Genomic DNA, 20,133 nt, shown 5'->3' with positions numbered 1-20,133 from the left:
TTTTTAAAGTTCCTTTAGATACATACTATTTTTTAATTGTTATTTTGTGTATTTATAAAAATACATCCTTATTGAAAATATTCAAATGATTCTGTATTATATAGAATTGAAAATTAAAGTCCCCACCTGACTACTCCATAAGCCTACATTCCTCCCTTCCAAGGTAACCACAGTTTAGAGTTAGATCTACATCCTGCTGGATTTCTTTAGAGCACACACACATATATGTATATGTGTACACACATACATATTTCAAAAGTATCTTGTTCAGATTAGAGCTTATTTTCATTTTATATTTATAGTACCATTTCAAAATTTCTTCATATGTAGTGATTCACTCAGTAGCTAATTACAGCATAGTGTCTAAAACATGGATTTGGAGCCAGACTTGCTATGGATCAAATCCCAGCTCTGCTATGAGGGCTTGGCCCAGTTTCTGATCTTCCTGTCCCTCAGTTCCACACCCTCCTACTCCTGTAACATGGGGGTTATATTAGGTTGAACCACATGGAAGGCATATGATTCACACAGTTCAATCTAATAATGGTACCTATCTTACAGTACTAAGTAACACAGCTCAACTTCCAGCTGGGTCTCCTGACCCCTAAGGCCTATAAGTTCTTTCATTCCAGCCCAGGGCCTCACTGTACAAAAGCAGAGATGTCACCATACCAACACCTGAGTGTACACTGTTAATATCTGCTATGGCCCAAACTTAACCCAAGCGATATGGGAAGGAACACTGCGATTCTGGGCCATTGGCAATTTCTGTTTCAAAACATCCTGGTGATTTAAGTGAGCCTTTTGAATGTCTGTGATGGTTAATTTTATGTGTCAACTTGGCTAGACCATGGTACCCAGTTGTTTGGTCAAATATCAGTCTAGATTTTGCTGTGAAGGTATTTTTTAGATGTGACTGACATTTAAATCAGTAGACTTTGAGTAAAGCAGATTACGTTCCATAAGGTGGGCCTCACTCAATCAGTTGGAGGCCTTTAGAGCAAAGAAGTAGAAGGACTTTTCCTTAAGACAGCAACTTAAAAACCCTGAGTTTCTAGCCTGTTGCCCTGAGAAATTCAGACTTAAGACTGCAATATCAACTCTTTTCTGAATTTCCAGCCTGTCAGCCTGCCCTGTGGTTTTGGACTTGCCAGCTCCCCAGTCATGTGAGCCAATTCCTTAAAATCAATCTCTGTCTATATTTATTATTTACAAATACAGATATAGATATATGTTTTGTTTCTCTGCAGACTGCTAACTAATACAAGTTCAGCTACTGGTAAGAGATGCTGCTGTAACAAATATTTAAAAATCTAGATGTGGCTTTGAAATTAAGTAGCAGAGGCTAGAAGAGTTCTGCCTTGAGACTATTGGTAGAAATATAGATGTTAAAGGAGAGCTGGTAAGGGCTTACAAAGGAAAGAGGAAAGCTATAGAAAAAGCTTCTATTGTCTTAGAGAATACACATATTGTCATGAACAGAATGTTGCTGGAAATACAAGTGTTAAAGGTGTTTCTGGTGAGGTCTCAGACAAAAATGAGCAATGTGTTATTGGAAAATGAGAGAAAGATGATCTTTGTTATAAAGCACAGAGGACTTGACTGAACTGTGTTCTGTTGGATGGAAAATAGAACTGCTAGGTGATGAACTTGGATACAGGCAGACCTCAGAGATATTGCAGGCTCAATTCCAAACTGCCGCAATAAAGCAAATACAGCAATAAAGCAAGTCACACAAATTTTTTGGTTTCCCAGTACATATAAAAGTTATACTTACACTATATTGCAGTCTATTAAGTATGCAATAGCATTATGTCTAAAAAAATGTATATACCTTAATTTAAAAATAATTTATTGCTAAACGTGCTAACCATCATCTGAGCCTTCAGTGAACTGTAGTAGTAACATCAAAGATTACTGATCACAGATCCCCATAACAAGCATAATAATAATGAAAAGTTTGAAGTATTGTGAGAATTACCAAAAGGTGACACAGAGACAGGAAGTGAGCAAATGCTGTTGGAGAAATGGTACCAATAGATTTTCTTGACGCAGGGTTACCACAAACCTTCAATTTGTAAAAAGTGCAATATCTGTGAAGTGAAATAAAATGAAGCACAAAAAGATGGGTATGCCTATATTTAGCTGAGGATGTTTCTAAGCAAAGCATTGAAGGCATGGCCTGGTTTCTCTTTGCTGCTTACAGTAAAATGTGAGAGGAGGAAGATAAATTGAGGGAATTGTTCAGCAAAAAGGAACCAGAACTTGAGGATATGGAAAATTCTCAGGCTATCTACATTGTATAAAATGAGAAAGCACGTTCTGGAGAGAACACCAAGGATGTGGCTGGACAACATTTTCTAAAGAGATTAGGCATGTGACTTGTGGATCCAGTCAACCATTTCAGCAGAAAGGCTGACAGCTTGGATCAAAGAGGACAGAGATGGGACAGGGTGAAGACATGCTGTCAGCCTTCTGGGATTCTACAGGCAGGAAACAAGCTATCAAGTAAAGGGAAGAATAACCCCGGGGATGGGGCCACCTCCTCAATTCCAGAGGATGGGGCAACTTCCTTAGTTTTAGACAGCAGGGCCCCACTTAGGGCTGAGGAGGTGGGGTCACCACCCCAGTGGGCCTAAAGGACAGAGCATCTAGCCAGAGGATTATTCTCAAGCATTAAAATCTAATGGAATTTGCCCTTTTAAGTTTTGGAACCTCTTGTTCTCCTTTCTGTAAAGGGAATGTCTATCTTATGCCTGTCCCACCAATATATAGTGAAAGCAGATAACCAGTTTGGTTTTACAGGTTTACAAATGGAGAGGAGTTTTGTCCCAAGGCGAGTTATACCTGAGTTTTATCCATACCTGATTTAGATACTTAAGATGAGATTCTGAACTTCAGAGTTGATGCTGGAATGGGTTAGGATTTGGGGGATGTTAGGATGGAGTGAATTTATTTTGCATCTGAGAAGGACATGGATTTTGGGAGGACAGACTGTTACGGGTTGAACTGTATCTCCCCCAAATTCATGTTATAGTCATAATCCCCAGAACCCCAGAATGTGACTGCTATGGACTGAATTGTGTCCCCCCATCCTGCCACCAATTCATATTTTAAGTCCTAATCTCCAATGTGATGGTATTTGGAAATGGGGCCTTTTGGAGATATTAGGTTTAGATGAGTTCATGAGGGTGGGGCCCTCATGATAGGATTAGTGCCCTTATAAGAAGAGACACTGGAGAGCTTGTGAACATGTGTGCTCGTGTTCTCTGCCACTCGAGGCAGCAAGAAAGCAGCTATCTTCAAATCAGGAAGACAGCCCTCAGCACAACCTAACCACATGCACCCTGATTTCAGACTTCCAGCTTCCAGAACTGTGAGAAATTAAATTTCTGTTGTTTAAGTCACCCAGCCTATGGTATTTTGTTATGGTGGCCCTAGCAGAGTAATACAGTAACCTTATTTGGAAACAGGGTCATTGCCAGTGTAATTAGTTAGATGAGGTCATTAGGGAGGGCCCTATTGAAATGTCACTGGTGTTCTTATAAACAAGGGAAATTTGGACACTGAGATAGACACACATAGAGGTAAGATGATGTGAAGAGAAGAAGGGAGACGATGGCCATCTGCAAGGATTAGATCCTTCCATCACAGCCCTCAGAAGGGACCAATCCTGCCACATCTTGGTTTCAGACTTCTAGCCTTCAGAGCTCTGAGACAATATCTATAGAAGCTCTGTAAGTCACCCAGTTTTGTGGTATTTTGTTGAGGTATCCCTAGGAAATTCATAAAATACCCTTGAAAAACCTTGGGAAATACAAAACTTATGAGATGCATACATGTGTGGGAAAAGTCAGACACACGTTATACTAATAAATAATCCTATGAGTTGACATTCTCCATTTAAAAAAATGAACAGTAATCTGGGGGAATGAAAATTTGCTATGCCTGTCATGATCAAAAGTTATGAACATACTAGCCATTATTCTCTTCTATAAATATTTGAAGATTTGGGTATTTACTATTTATGCAAAATACTGTAATTTCTTTTTAATTGACTGTATTAAATTTAAGTTGGAACTAACACTCGTATGGGACTTGGTATTTTAGAAGAATATTCAGTATGTTCTTTTAAAATAATGACAGATGTCCACATTAATTTAGATATTGGCTGATACAGTGTATTATTTTATAAGAAGCAATGAACACTGAACAGAATATATTAGAAAACTTAAAAATAATATTATCAAGACCTTTTAGAGTTTATGATACTAAAAATATTGATTTTATTTTTAGCAATAAGCTATTGAGATTCAAGTATTTGGTTTTCAATTACAAAAGAAAGTACTTTAAAAACTATGGTAGAAACTGAAGTCAAAGCTTTTAACACAATCTCCATAGCAACGTGGGAAGGAGCAAAGTCTGGTGGACCAAATGAAAGACACAAATTCTCAGTTTCAGATCTTAGCATTAACTCGCCACAGAAAGCCATGTTTGTATCTTGGTATTTCATTTTTTGCTATTAACGTGGGCGCTTCTGGCTTTTCTTAACAAAAGGGCATTGCCTAAGTCCTATGTATTTGATACACTCATTTTATTAAACTAACACTATTATATTTTATGTTCTAAAGCAATATAAGATATTCATACTGAATTTCTAGGTTTAAGCAGAGAAATAAGTAGCAGTAAATATGCAAATACTTATTGAACAAGTTTCCCAAATTTCATATAAAGATAACACAAAAATATCTTCATTTAAGGGATCTACTTTATTTGCACAAATTAATTACCATGATAGAAAGAAAGTTTATCTTTTCAAACAGGTATTTAGAATTTTATCAGCTACTAACAGAGCATCCTTACCATACTGAATTGTTTTCATTTTCATATTTTTAGTAAGAAAATATCTTCTATAGGAAATTGTGCAACAACAATGCAGCAGGATTTTACTGTAGTTTAATGGAAGATTTTCCTATGATGATATCTTACTAATATGAAGATGATTTGCTAAAGACACATATATAAAATAAATTTTTAAAAGTCTTTGAGCTACAAAAAGAGATCATAGTTAAGTCACTTAATATTTATTACATACCAGACACTATCCTGGGCTCTTTACATAAATGATCTCATTTAATCCTCACAATGACCTTATTAAATAGATATTATTACTATGCTCATTTTATTGATGAAAAGATGAAGCTCAGAGATGTTAAGTAATTTGCCCAAGGTCTCCCAGGGGAAAGTCAGAATCAGGGCCTGTGCACTTGACCGATATTCCCTACTGCTCCTCATAGATGTGCCTATTTTATTAGTTTTTATTCATGTAGTAACATACTCAAATCCTGACTCAGTCCTTTCAACTCTAATTTAAAATGGAATTTTACTAAATTTGGTGATCTGATCACCTCTGATCAGAAGTAGCAGATTAGCAAGGTTTGGAGGAGGGCTTCTGTAGGCAGGCACAGTAAAGTAGGAAACATTAAAAACACAGAAAGTTGAAACAGGAACTGAAAGTGTAGCAAAATAGGATTATTCAGGGTAAGAAAAAGACAAATGCAGTTTTGGGAAGGAGTGGGTAGAGAGATGGAAAAGGTAACTACCATTTGCCGAGCACCCATTATATGCCAAGTGTTTGCCTTCATCATCTGCTAATCCTTAGATGGCCCTGCCCAGCAGGCTGTTCTTTCCCCATTTTGAGGCTCTGAGAGGTTCAGCACCCTGCCCACGCTTGCTCTCATTCTACAAAAATGATTATAAAGGAAACGCTTCTAGGACTGAATAGGGGTAACCAGTTATCCTGAAAAATGTACTAACCCAAAATACCACATTTGATGGATAAGTGAGGTATTATAGTATTTTTTTTCATCTTTGAAAAATGTGAACTTAGAAGATCCTAAATTTAGAAAATCTATAAGCTGAGACTGTGCTAATGGGGGATTTTTTCATTTCATGTCCTATTTTTAATTGTCTGATATTCTTTTAATAAACTACCAGAATGGGGGGTTTTACTTAGTTAACATTCTTAGCAAATTCAAGGCACTGTGCCAAGAAACAGACAGTGGTAAGAGAATGCTATTTGGAAGGGTTAGAAATTCAAAACAGAAATACACACACACACAATGCTCAGCCACACACTTTCAGTTAGCAATGCGAATTAAACAGAAGAGCTGAGCTGGACCCATTATATAACAAATATTTTGTTCTTACATTCCTTATTGCCTAAAGACTATTGTGAATAGGGAAACAGCAGGAAAACACTCCTACAAAGAATGAGCTACTCTAAATAACATATACAATAAAACCGTTCTGTATAAGACCAAAAATGTAATAAAGAGAAATCCAGTTTTCTTGTGATACTGAAAATGTGCATTTGTTTCATTTAGCTGTATGGCAGGAAGCATTCTATGCCCCTTTAAAGCTGCTGACTTACCAACACTTTTATGTGTGTCCTCCACCCTTCCCCACGTTCCCACCCCTCCCCCAGGTGTAAGCCCTGGTGTCCACTTAGGAATGATTACCCCTGGTGCAGTCCTGCCATTGGCGTCTCTCTCAAGGGAAATAGCTTGGGGTAAACAATCGTAAACATGGGCTCACTACACCGGTGACAGTGCCCCAAGGGGCAGTGCAGCAGCTCCAGAAGACTTCTGGGTAACGAGACTGGAGACAGAAAGTCCAGATCTGGAACACAAGAGAAAATCATGCACAAATAAAAAATGAGATTTCCTTAAACTTGGCTTCTTAAAATATTTCTTATTGTTAGCAAATAAGTTCAGTTAGTGAAAAGTACTGCATGTTGAAAATTCTGTTATCCGATAGGCATTGAATAAAAATGTAACATTATTTGGAAATGAAAGATGCTTTTTTACATTTTTGATACTAAGAGAAAACCTTAATCTACTCTTTTAAGAGCAACCTGAGCTGTGCTGAGATAGAGGCCAGGAAAGAATAAGACCAAATATTCTTTAAGAACAAAGACTGAAAAGGCATTACGTTTACCGAGGGAGGGTCTGTAAACTTCTATAAGAGACAGAGAATAAAAAAAAGACTGGGACTGAAGACTAAAACAGACTTTCATTAAATTCTTCCTAAATCTATTGGGCATTTAGAATCTTTCAAGCTAAATTATATTTACTGAAAAGAATGAAAAGGGGAAACAAAAAAATCAAAGAAAATGAAAAATAATGAAACCAAGCTTTTCCTTGTCTCACTCCCATGAGCTGTCACTAATAAAAATAGGGTGTTTCCTCCTCAGTTTAGTCTGAGTTACACAAAAGAAACGTTTAAAGCAAAACATCCCAATGGCCCAGGCAATCCTGAGCACAAATGTACACTGGGTTGCTATTGAGAGTAAAACATCTAGAGAGAGAAACGGTCATGATGAGGTGACACCTAAAAATCACTGAATCATCTTGAGGAAGGAAATACAAATTATCTTATCATCTTTTATATCTGTCCAGACTTATCAATAACCATTTTGAAAAATGTAATTTGCTCATAGGTGAATAATTTCAGTTTTCTGTTTAGTTTTTAAAAACAACTTAATTTGTATTAGACATTCCTGGATGTTTAATGTTAGAGGTTTCTGTATGCATCTTTTTTTTTTTTTAAAGCAAAGACAAAACATTTAGTAGTTTTAAAAGCACTTGAAATTATTTTCTTATTAATGTTGCCTAGTGCTTTCTTAAAGCATCACAGGTCCACTCCATGTCACCTATGACATCTACACACCGCCAAATCCTGTGGTAACACTGCCAAAGGCTCCTGAAATTAATTTCCCTTTAGGTATATGTATTTCTCAGGTGTAAGGAGGTTACAAGGCAAAAACTTGCTCTGTTGGAAGAAGTACCCAACTTTGCTTTAAGGATAAGATCTTTGCACATTTTTCGATACGGAAGAAAGTACCTCTGCCAGCCTTCTCATTTCCACCAAATATGTGCTCCCAAACACCAATTTCTCTCATTTAAACTGCATAGTTTAACTTTTAACCTCTGTTCTTTGTGACTGAAGACCATATTTAGTGAATGCTTCTCTGTGTCTATAGGGGGTGCTGAAGGGCTCAGTGTGATAAAATATTTTAATATTAAAATATAAAATATTAATATTAAAATAAAATATTAAAACTTTTCTCTTATAAAAAGTGTTCCATTACACAACTACGCAAATGTACTTAATGCCACTGAACTGAACACTTAGAGATGGTTAAAATGGTAAATTTTATGTTATGTACATTTTACCACAATTTTGAAAAATGAACACTAAAACAACATAAAACACAATTCCTAAGCTCACTGAATAAGAGGCAGGAAAAGAAAAGAAAAAAGAAAAGAAAAGAAAGAAAAGAAAAGAGGAAAGGAAAGGAAAAGAAAAGAAAAGGAAAGAAAAGGAAAGGAAAGAAAAGAAAAGAAAAAAGTCCCAGGTACCTTTTAGAAAACTGTGGTAGGTGTGATGCAGACTCCTCATGGCCAGCTCTTGCAGAGGCAAGACGTGATCCTTCTCTGTCCCTATGGCCTTCACCTCAGCAGGGAGGAAAACTGTTAGTTGCCCTGATGAAAAGGAAAGGAGCTTCACCTCGGAAACTTGAATGGGAGCACCACAGCTACAGAAAGACACACATTCACAGTAGTATTAGCCAAAAGGAAATGACTATATGTGCCAATAAAAATATGTTAATCAAACTATACATTTAAAATTTTAAGACACTGATGAATTAGCAGAATTCTTTTCAAAGTGAACAGATGCTATTCTGGGTTCCTTAATAAAACCTGGCATAGAAATTTAGATGCATCATTTGGAACTCAGCTAAATCTTCACTGAGGTCCAGGCACTTCCAGTAAGGACAAACTTAGAAGAAATTTCCTTCATAGGATCTATACAATTTGCTTTGTAAGCTCTATTCATCCTCATTTTCTTACCCTTTCCAAGTTTATGTTTATTGAAATTTTCAAAATTAAAAGGAACAAAGAGTACTCTGTTTAGTTATAGTACCATGGTTTAACAAAATTTTTGTGTTGGGGGAACAAAACCCTACAAAGCAAACAGATCTGTAATGATAGCAGATAACTTTATTGGGTCCTTCCATAAACCTGTGAAGAAAATATTCTTGGCAAAGCCTATTGAATAAGCCAAGTCACATCCTATTCCCTACAGCCACTCATAACCAGAAGGCAGAGGCATCCTTGTTCCTTTAGCTACAGGGTTACCAAAACTCAGGAGTCCAATCTCATTCTACCTCCTGTCTGAGACCACCAGCTTACCTAAAAGTCTCAACACTTTTCTTCTCTAACGACAAACAGATGCCAACAAGCCTTGGCTCTCCAGATACAACGTGAGATAATCTCCCTACCCTCAACTAGAAACAGGCAATGAAGGAGGCACAAGACTGGAAGGCAGAAGCCCTCAGCTTATTTGTTCATTACAAGTTCCTGCATTTGCTCATTCCTTTCATCAGAAAATGTTTCCAGAGCACCTACTATACGCCAGTCAAAATACTTAAATTAAAAAAACAAAAGATGACCCCCTTCCCTTGAAAAATGTAATAATTACAATATAATTATTCTAATATTGGGTCAGAGAAGGTGGAGGAACTGACTTTTTCTAAGGAATTAGGGAAGGGTCTACAGAGAAGACAGTATCTGACCTAGAACTCAATTAATTTTACTCAATTTCTCCACTCAGCTCAAGAAAAAAGAACCTCAGAAGGCCACGCTGGCCCTCCTACTAAGCAAAACCTCTATCCCAAAAGGAACCATTTTTCCAAATTCTAACATTACAGTTTGGTTTTGCCTTCTTCAATAGCATGAAGAATCCTGTATCTGGCTCCTTTTGTCAACATATTCTTTCTGGGATGCATCCACGCTACAGTACGTACTATAGCTTATTCATTTTCATTGTTGTGTAGTACTGGTAAACATATGGGCTGTTTCCAGTTTGGGGCTATTATGAACTTTGTTGTATATATTATTTAATATATATGAGCATAAAATTCTGTTAGGGACATACTTAAGATCAGAATGAAGCTTATTATAGTGAGGAGAGATGGACAATTAAAAGATAAACACATGCTAAAATAGAGTGAAGAGGGGAGTGAGAGCTGTACTACTTTAGATAATATAATCAAAGAAAGTCTTTCTGAGGAGGTGACATTTCAGCAGAGACTTGATTGAAGAGAAGAGTTAACTCAGGGAAGGGGAACTCAGTCACAGCCCGGTAGGTACCTTAAACTGAGGACAAGGAACTAAGAGTTCAGGGGTCCAAAGCAGCAAGAGTTCACAGGACAGAGAACCTTAGGGGAGAGAGATGTACAGAGAGAGAACTCTGGAGATTTGCAAAGGTTCCACTTGAGTATTCAGATGAGTACTGATCAGCACATATGAGGAAACTACCTGAGGCTGGAAAAAGGACGAGCTGAAAAGATTAAAGGTAACAGTGCCCAGCAGTCACAGAGGGTTGGAAATAGTGTCTGCTCTTATCAGTCAGACTTGAACGTCATAATTCAAGGGGCATTGTGTAGAGTACACAAAAAGGTCTTATCTCAGTAGTGGTGAATAGTTAGTGCTAGACTGAACACCATTCCATTCCCACCTAACAAATCCTTAAGAGCCATATCTGAAAAGATTAAACTGTTTCCAGTTAAATGTATCCCAGAACATATATCAAGAATAGTTACATGAATACAAAAATATCCAGCACTCAGCATCATAAAATTCACACTGTCTGGCATCCAACCAAAAATTACCAGGCTTTTCAATATATGACCTATGATGAGGAAAAAAAAATGCAACTGAAAACAACCAAGACAGATGTTAAAACTGGCAGAAAAGGTCATTATAACAATAATTATAATTACTGCATAGAAGGACATGTTGCATACATAGCTCTCACCTAGAGAAACCAGAAATAAGAGAGCAAATTAAGCCCTAAGTAAATAAAAGAAATAATAAAGAGCATAAAGAAAATCAATGACATTGAAGAAAGGAATAGAGAGAAATCAGTGAAAACAAAAGCTGGAACTTTGAGAAGATCAATAAAAACGATAAACCTCTAACTAGTCTAATCAGAGAGAAGACACAAATTACCAATATCAGAAATGAGAAAGGAGGTATTGTCCGATTTATAATAAAAATATAAGAAGCAACTTTATGCTAATAAAAAGTCCTTGAAGGACAAAAATTAGCAAAGCTCACTCAAGATACAGAGAAGTTGAACAACCCAACATTTATTAATGAAGTTGAATTTGTAGTTAAAAGGTTGGAATACTTCCCAACTCATTCTATGAAGCCAGCATTGTCCTGATACCAAAACCAGATGAACACACAAGAAAAGAGAAACAACCAGTATCATTCATGAACATAGGTGGAAAAAGTCTAAACAAAATTTTAGCAAATTGAATTTAACAATGTATAAAGTCATATGACCAAATGAAGTTTATCTTATTAATCAAGATTATATTAACCTTAAAAAAACAATGTAAATCACTATGTTAAAACCTAAAAAAGAAAAACCATATAATCATTTCAATAGATGCGGAAAAAGGGTCTAACAAAATCCGACACCCATCCGTAATTTAAAAAACTCTCAGCAAACTAGGAATAGAAGGGAATTTACTAATCTGATAAAGCATATGTATGAAAAAACAACAGTCAATATATACTTATTGTTGAAAGACTGTTTTCCCCATAAGTTCAGCAAGACAAACATGTCTGCTCTCACTGCTTCTACTATTTAACATTGTACTGGAGCTTCTAACCAGTACAGTAATGAAAGAAAAAGAAATAAAACATGACCATATTTGAAAGGAAGAAGTAAAACTGACTTCCTTCCCAGAAGACATGAGTGTATGTAGAAAGTCCATGATAATCTAAAAAAAACCCTACTGGAACTAGTAAGTGAGCTTGGCAAGTTTGGAGGATACAGGATCAGTTATACAAAATCATTTGTATTTCTATATGGTTGCAACAATCAATTGGAAATTTAAAAAACTTTAAATACCATATACGATACTATGAAAAATATGAAATACTTAGAGATAAATCAGACAAAAGATGTCTAAGACAAGGAATTAGACATTTATTGTGATCATGGGCTAGGAGACTTAATATTGTTAAGATGTTAATTCTCCTCCAATTGATCTAAAGACTCAATGCAATTAAAATCACAGGCTTTTAAAAATATATATAAATTGAAATTTTGATTCTAACATTTATATAGAAATGCAAAGCAGCTAGAATAGTAAAAAAAATTTTTTTTAATTTTAAGATTTACTGTAAAACTATGGTAATCAAGACAGTGTGGTATTTGTGTCAAAACAGACAGATAAATGGAGCAGAGTATCTAGAAATAGACCCACACATATATGGACAACTAATTTTCAACTAACATACAAAGGAAATACAGTAGAGAAAGGATAGTATTTTAAACAAATGGTGCTTGAACAACTGGTATATCCATATGTAAAAAAAGGAACTTCAACCATACCTCATACCATACACAAAAATTAACTCAAAATGAATCATAGACCTAAATGTAAACTTAATTCCTTAAAAATTCTGGAAGACAGGGCTTCCCAGGTGGCGCAGTGGTTGAGAGTCCGCCTGCCGATGCAGGGGACACGGGTTCGTGCCCCGGTCCGGGAAGATCCCACATGCCGCGGAGCGGCTGGGCCCGTGAGCCATGGCTGCTGAGCCTGCGCGTCCGAAGCCTGTGCTCTGCAACGGGAGAGGCCACAACAGTGAAAGGCCCGCGTACCGCAAAAAAAAAAAAAATTCTAGAAGACAGTATAGGAGAAAATCTTTGTGATTTGGGTTACACTACAAGCAAGATCGATAAAGGAACAAATTGATAAATTGGACTTTATCAAAATAAAAAATGTCTGCTCTCCAAAAGGCCCTGTGAAAAAATGAAAAGGTAAGCCATGGACTGGGAGGAGATACTTCCAAAGCATATATATGATAAAAGACTTTTATCCAGAATCTATAGAGAATTTTCAGAACTCAATAATAAGAACACAAAGACCCAAGGAAAAAATGGGAGACTTAGACATGATATCAAAGCAGATATATGGATGGCAAATAAAACATAAAAAGATGCACACCCTTATTTACTAGGGAAATGAAATTTAACAACGTAATGGAAAAATCACTACACACCTAGAATAAAATTTAAAATATGTAAGCACTGATAATCTCTTATATTACAGGTGGGAATGTAGAATGTTACAATTATTTTTGTAAAGTCTGGAAGTTCTTCCAAAAATTAAATATACATGTACTGTATGATCCAGACACTCCACTCCTAGGTATTTATCCAAGGAAATTTAAGTCTAGGACCTTTAAAAGACAGTCTACATTTGTTCACATCAGTTTTATCTGTAATAAAGCCAAAAACTAGAAACAACACAAATGTCCATGAACAAGTGAATGGAAACAACCTGCGATATATCCATACAATGGAACTCTACATAGCAATAAAAAAAAGAACTGTTGATCCACACTATATCATGTATAAATCTCCAAATCCCTATGCTGAGTGAAAGAAGACAGAGAAAAAGAGAGTATATACTGTTTGATTCTATTCATATAAAACTCAAGAACATACAAATTTATTGACAGTTAATAGAACACAGATCAGGGTTGCCTGGAGATAGGATGAAGACAAGGAAGGAAGGATTACTAAGGGGCACGAGGAAACTTTGGGTGGTGGTGGATATGTTTATTATCTTAATTGCAGTGATGGTTTCAGAGGTACGTATGTATGTGTGTGTATACATATATACATCAAAACTTTTCAAATTATATATATACTTTATATAGGTGCAATGGGGATAAAAGCCTAACCGGTGTGAGAGAATAGAAAGAAGTGGAAAAAGTGAGTATAGACAACTCTTTCAAAGAGTTTTTCTCTAAAGGGAAGCAGAAAAATAGTGGAGAAGTTGGAGAATAAAAACAAAAGGTTATGTGAAAGAAGTACACCATAGAGGAATACATACAGCATCATTCAATTTACACAAAGTTAAAGAAAAGACATAAAACTTGACAATACACTATATGGGGATGTATTTACATATATTAAAATCGTAACTCAGTGAAAATGAATGATAAATACAAAATTCAGAGTAATGGCTAACCTTGGAGAAGAAGGAGGAGCATACATGGGAGAGAACCATACAGGGGCTTCAAAATTGTTAGTAATGTTATTTTTGTAAGTTAATGATATTTACACTGATGTGCAGGGTCAAAATATGGAAGCTTTCTAGTCAAATTTTAAGAAATGACCCTCTTACCTTAGTTGATGCAAAAGGGAGAGAACTTAAGCAGAAAGGTATCTCATGGATGCTGGTGGCCTTACCATTTCCTTGTGGATTCTGAATCATACCCCTTAACACAAGCAACACTGTATTCAATAAGCCATGGCTATTCTTGCCTACAGGCCAAATTGGGCCTGGAATTTTCTATATCCTGTCATTCCAGATACAAATTTTACTCCTCCCCAAATCTAATTCCTTTATAAAGTCTCTCCTGACATCATCTTTTACCAATGATATGTCACAACGTTTGATGTTTCTAAATCACACATTATCTAACTGTATTATGGAAGTTCTGTTGTTAACTCATCGAATGTGATCAGTTTTCTCTTCTATCTAGCAGTTCTATATTGGTGCCTAAGCAGTTCCAAATACAGATTGGTTGTTTTGAGTCTTCACACACAGGGAAAGAAATTTGAAAGAGAAAAGATAAAAAGGAAATGGTGAAAAGAATACTGAGTCATCCACATGGTGCCAAAAAGGAAATAATTTTGGGGTAGTTCGTGGGGGTCCAGTCTGTCTCAGGAGCAGATGTGCCAAAAAGATATGAGCATCACATTATCTGTATCTGGTTACTCACCAGGATGGCAACATTTAAGGAAATGGTTATTTAGGAAAATATAGTAATCTGTCAAATGGAAAATGTCTCATTTATGGATTAAATTAAATATATCTTGAGTTGTGTGTTTATCAGTGGTGAACTATGAAGAACCACAATATAGGCTAGTTAAATCTGTTAAGAGAATGACAGACAAGCCACAGACTGGAAGAAAATATTTGCAAATCACGTATTTGATGAGAAACATGTATTCAGAATATATAAAGAACTCTCAAAACTCAGTAAGAAAAAGCCCAAACAATCCAGTTTTTAAAAAAAGGGCAAAAGACTGGAATACGCTTCACCCAAGATACAGCTGACCCTTGAACAACATGGGTTTGAACTGCGTGGTTCCACTTAAACATGGATTTTTTTCAATCATAAGTACTACAATACTACACGATCCAGGGTTGGTTGAATCCACAAATGTGGAATTGCAGATGCAGAGGAACCCCGGATACAGAGGACTGACTATAAGCTATATGTGGTTTTTGGACTGTGCCGAGAGTCCGCCCCAACCCGCGCATTGTTCAAGGGTCAACTGTACATGGAGGGCAAATACGCATATGAAAACGTGTTCAACAACAACAGTCATTAGAGAAATGCAAATTAAAACCATGAGATAGTACCCACTTACTAGAATGTCTGAAAGAAGAAAAAACTGACAAGAACTCTCATGAAATACAAAACAGCACAGCCATGTTGGAAAACATTTTGGCAGTTTTTAATAAAGTTAAACGTATCCTTACCACATAGCCCAGCAAATGCATTCTTAGATATTACCCAAGTGGAATGAAATTATGTTCACACAAAGCCCCAGACATGAATGTTTGCAGTAGCCTGTGTCATTTCATTTATATGACATTCTGGAAAAGGTAAAACATAGGGACACAAAACATAACCATTTCCAGAGGCTGAGGTGTCTCCCGAAGAAAAAAGGTTCATTTTAAAGGGACATGGGGGACATTTTGGGGGTGAATGAAATGTTCTAAACCTTGATCATAGTGGTGGCTATACAACTGTATGCATTTGTCAAAATTCACAGTACTATACACTAAAAAGGGTGAACTTTTCTGTATGTAAATTATAGTTTAATAAAACAAGCAAAAACCAAACAAACAGTACCACTGTGCTAAAGCACAGTCCTAGAGCCCTCTGTTCTGCTGGTCATTAGCCTTTTAGTTGCTGGATTATGGGGCGATCTTAGGGGAAAGGCAGACACAGCAGTGGGGGACCTCAGGGGCTTTTAGTTCAATAGCTATTCATTAACTTGTGTAGAAATACTTCAATACTGTCAATAATTTAACAGTTAGTATGGATACACTAGTGCAAAGCAGCTTCACAGTGGCCTGCCAACTGGTGTCAAAATTTCTATGATATTTTTCTTTGATTTGCTACTTTGCCTTTACCCCTCTTACTTTCAAAACCTCAGTTGACCCTATGTGATCACATAAACATGAAGAGTCTGTAGCAGCACAATTGTGACTTTGCATGAGTATTTCTGTGGGTTAGAAAGGTATTACCCTTATGAAGCATTTTGTGAAGATGAGGAAATAAATTTAAATTTTACTGTATAATTACTATTTGTTTCTTAATATGGAGAAAATTGAGAGGATCATATCCAATATGCTATTATGCAGTATGGCCACTAAGTCTGGAAACACAGGCAAACACATAATAAGTGACTCTTTTGATGATATACAGTAATACATAGTGTGATGATTAAATTTTTGTATCAACTTGGCTAGGCCAGGGCACCCAGATATTTGGTCAAACACCAGGCCAGATATTTCTGTAAAGGTATTTTTAAGATGAGATTAACATTTAAAACAGTAGACTTTGAATAAAACTGATTACCCTCTATAATGTTGAGTGGGCCTTGTCTAATCAGTTGAAGGCCTTTAAGAGGAAAAGACTGAGGTCCCCCAAGGAAAAATTCTGCCTCCAGACTGTCTTTAGACTCAAGCTACCACATCAGCTCTTCCCTCGGTCTCTAGCCTGCTCTGCGAATTTCAGACTTGCCAGTGCCCACAATCATGTGAGCCAATTCCTTAAAATAAATCAATCTCCCTCTTCCTCTCAGTGCAAGCCCCCCCCCCAGCTACACAACACACACACACACACGCGCACACACACACACACACACACACACACCTCTCTCTCTCTATTGGTTCTGTTGCTATGGAGAAGCCTAATACTCATGGTAAAGCATATTATTTGTTTCCAAACTTTATAGCCATACTTTAGTTATGAGAATCCTGGGCAAAATCATAGAACAAAAAAAATATAGGGTAAAAAGCAAGCAAGCAATTCATGAATAATTACTTCATACTGCTATTGCCTTAACAGCTGCTGCTTCTTAACCTTACAAGTGTTGATGAACTCTATAAGGAACACTGTCCAAGGAATTTAACAATAACAAATAAAGGTTTAGAAAACTGAAAGCCAGACTTTTCCTAATGCTTCCTCTGTCTCCAATAATTAGAAAGATTAGGTTTCTGACAAACTGCTGAAAAGACTCACATTAACAAGTATGTGGATCCTCATTTTATATAAGGTCTAATTTCCCTTTGACAATTCTTTTAGCAGAAGTTCCTACTCTTCACCGCTGGCTGTAAACAGCTAATTAAATTCATTTTACAATACTTCTATTAAATGCCTTCTCTAGTTAACACTGGAGAAGAGTTGCAGCTATGTAGAATGCAGGCTACAAGGCAGGAATTCACATGAGTTAGTATCTTTCTGTTGGCCATAGCCAACCTCCCCTGACCTCATCAGATACCAAATATCCACCCCACGACATGGAATAATGCAGGAACAAGAAAGGTATTTTTCATCCCTGTTCTCAAGAAGCTAGTAGAGGGGCTCAAACGTATAGAGGTGATTCTAGACCAAGGAGAAGAGGGAGACAGTATATGTAGTGCAGTGGTTAAGAGTGTGGACAATGAAGCAGATAATAACTCTACTGCCATCTAGCTTTGTGACCTGAGACAATCTTTCTGAGCTCTGGTTTCTTCATTTCTAAGATAAGGATGATTATCACAAGGGTTGCTGGGAGGATAATGTGCAATACGCAAATAAATCAATGAGTACACTGCCTGGTACACAGTAAAGTTTAAGCAATGTTTATAGCTGTGCTTTCTCTTTATTATTATAATAAATGATTTTGGGGGATAATATACATGGTGTGATGGTTAAATTTTTGTATTAACTTGGCTAGGCCACGGCACCCAGATATTTGGTCAAACACTAGTCTAGATGTTGCTCTGAAGGTATCTACTGTTGAAAACTAAGATTAACATGATGATATTCCAGAGAAAGGGAACAGGGATTCAGCTCTGTGAATGCACAGGGCAGATGGGGTTACACAACAGTGCTAGTGGCCAGACTCTCAGGTCCATGGAAGAGAACAGCAAATGGGAGAGAAGGCTGGAAAGGTACCTGTCTTGAAAGCTAGTGTCGCTCATCTCAATAAGAAGTAATCATGAAATGAACTGTCAGTAAAGAGGGATGGAAGCTCCATGATACGCTCAGTTCACAATAAAATGAAATAACTAGTAGCTGGCAATTGTTAAGCCTTGGCATCTTTGATTTCTAACTTGATAGTTTTTATTACTTTAGAATAAATGCTGAGGTGGTTACAAAAAAGATTGTACATCTGAACCCTTAAGTGAGTTATTAAAATGAGCTGAAGTCTGTTATAAATGTTAGGACCCTTGGCTTAGTTACATAAATAATTTATAACAATTATCACAATTCCCTTTCAACTCAATGTTTTCAGAGCTGCCATTCAGCATTTAAACCTAAACAAGCTAAATGAATGGTAACATCATTTTGCCACGGAGATTATGCTCCAAAACATGTATGTGATGTAGCAAATTAATTCGTATGCATTTTCAAACTTACCATGCCACCAACCAAAGTGTTAAGAGTAAAGAATTAGTTTCAATTCCCTTACCAAAAGAACGCAAGTAACTGTCTTTTATACTTCAGAAAATACACTGTCATCCACATGCTCATTATTGGGGGAACTGCTACCAGATTAACCCTTTTTAGCAAAAAAGTTTTTTTTTTTTCAGCTTAAAATAAGAGGAAAAGTAAAGGGAAAAAGTAGATATGGAGAAGGAAAGAAATTATGTCACCCTGATAGAATAAGCCTTGGTTTGGATAAAACGTCTGTCCTCTTGGCAGAGCCTCTTTAAGGCTTAGTTTTGTTCCATCTGAGAATGCATTTATTTTACTTTCATTCTTGAAAGGTATTTTTTGCTGGTTGCTAGGTTGACTGGTGTTTTTCTTTGGCACTTTAAAAATATCATTCCACTGTTTTCTGGCCTTCAAAATTTCTGATGAGAAGGCAATGGTCTTTTGAATTATTTCTTTGTATGTAGTTTGTCATTTTTCTCTGGCTGCTTTCAAGATTTTCTTTTTATCTTTGGTTTTCAGCAGCTTTGACTGGGTACAGTTTTCTTTGTAATCTATATTACTTAAGTTCACTGAGTTTCTTGAAAATGTAAATTTATGTCTTTCATCATATTTGGCAAATTTTTGGACAATATTTCTTCAAACAATTTTGTTGTTACCACCCCATTTTCTCTCTATTCTCCTTCTGGGATGACAAATATCAGGTTTTTTTGTACTGTTTGGCAGGTCCCTGATGATGCTGATGTTCATTCTTGCTTTCAGTCTTTGTGTGTGTGTGTGTGTGTGTGTGTGTGTGTGTGTGTGTTCTTCAGACTGAATCATTTCTATTGATCTACCTCCAAGTTCACTGACTTTTCCTCTCTTATACCATTCTGTGTTAAGCTCATCAAGTAAAGTTTTTACTTTCCGTGACACTAGGTCATATTTTCTTTATTCTTCAAATGTTACTTAATTTTGGATTGTACCCTGGACATTTTGAAAGTTATATTGTGGATACTCTGGATTCTGTTATATTCCTCTAAAACTTAAAAGGAGTGTCACTATTTTTGTTTTAATAAGCAATTAATTACTACATTGGAATCAAACAACAAACTCTGTCACTTGAGTGACAGCTCAAATCATACCTCAGTTTTTTTTTAATATGTAGCTAGGCCGCTTTGTGCCTGCCACATGGAGGTGTGGTTCAAGTATCTAGTACAGTTTGTTTTTTGTGTGTAGGCAGCCCCCACACAAAAATGGACTGTGAGCCAAAGGATATTTTCTAGTATGCTGATTTAACTCAGAACTCTGAATGCATTTCTCATAAAGACAA

General features: G+C 36.4%; 1 protein-coding gene across 3 annotated transcripts in view; it reads right to left on the bottom strand.

The window, feature by feature from the left end:
* Nucleotides 1-20,133, bottom strand: part of LRRC28 (leucine rich repeat containing 28) — a 183,707-nt gene that overhangs the window by 24,759 nt on the left and 138,815 nt on the right. For all 3 annotated transcript variants that reach the window (XM_069540468.1, XM_060005505.1, XM_060005504.1), the window contains 2 exons: nucleotides 8,424-8,599; nucleotides 6,522-6,681 (listed from right to left, as the gene is read on the bottom strand). In XM_069540468.1, coding sequence (XP_069396569.1) covers nucleotides 6,522-6,681; nucleotides 8,424-8,599 — 336 coding nt within the window. The remainder of the gene's footprint in view (nucleotides 1-6,521; nucleotides 6,682-8,423; nucleotides 8,600-20,133) is intronic.

The sequence above is a fragment of the Delphinus delphis genome, chromosome 2, assembly GCF_949987515.2.
Source record: "Delphinus delphis chromosome 2, mDelDel1.2, whole genome shotgun sequence".
Lineage (NCBI taxonomy): Eukaryota > Metazoa > Chordata > Mammalia > Artiodactyla > Delphinidae > Delphinus > Delphinus delphis.
The sequence above is the reverse complement of the archived record's forward strand: the minus strand, read 5'-3'. Positions and strand labels throughout refer to the sequence as shown.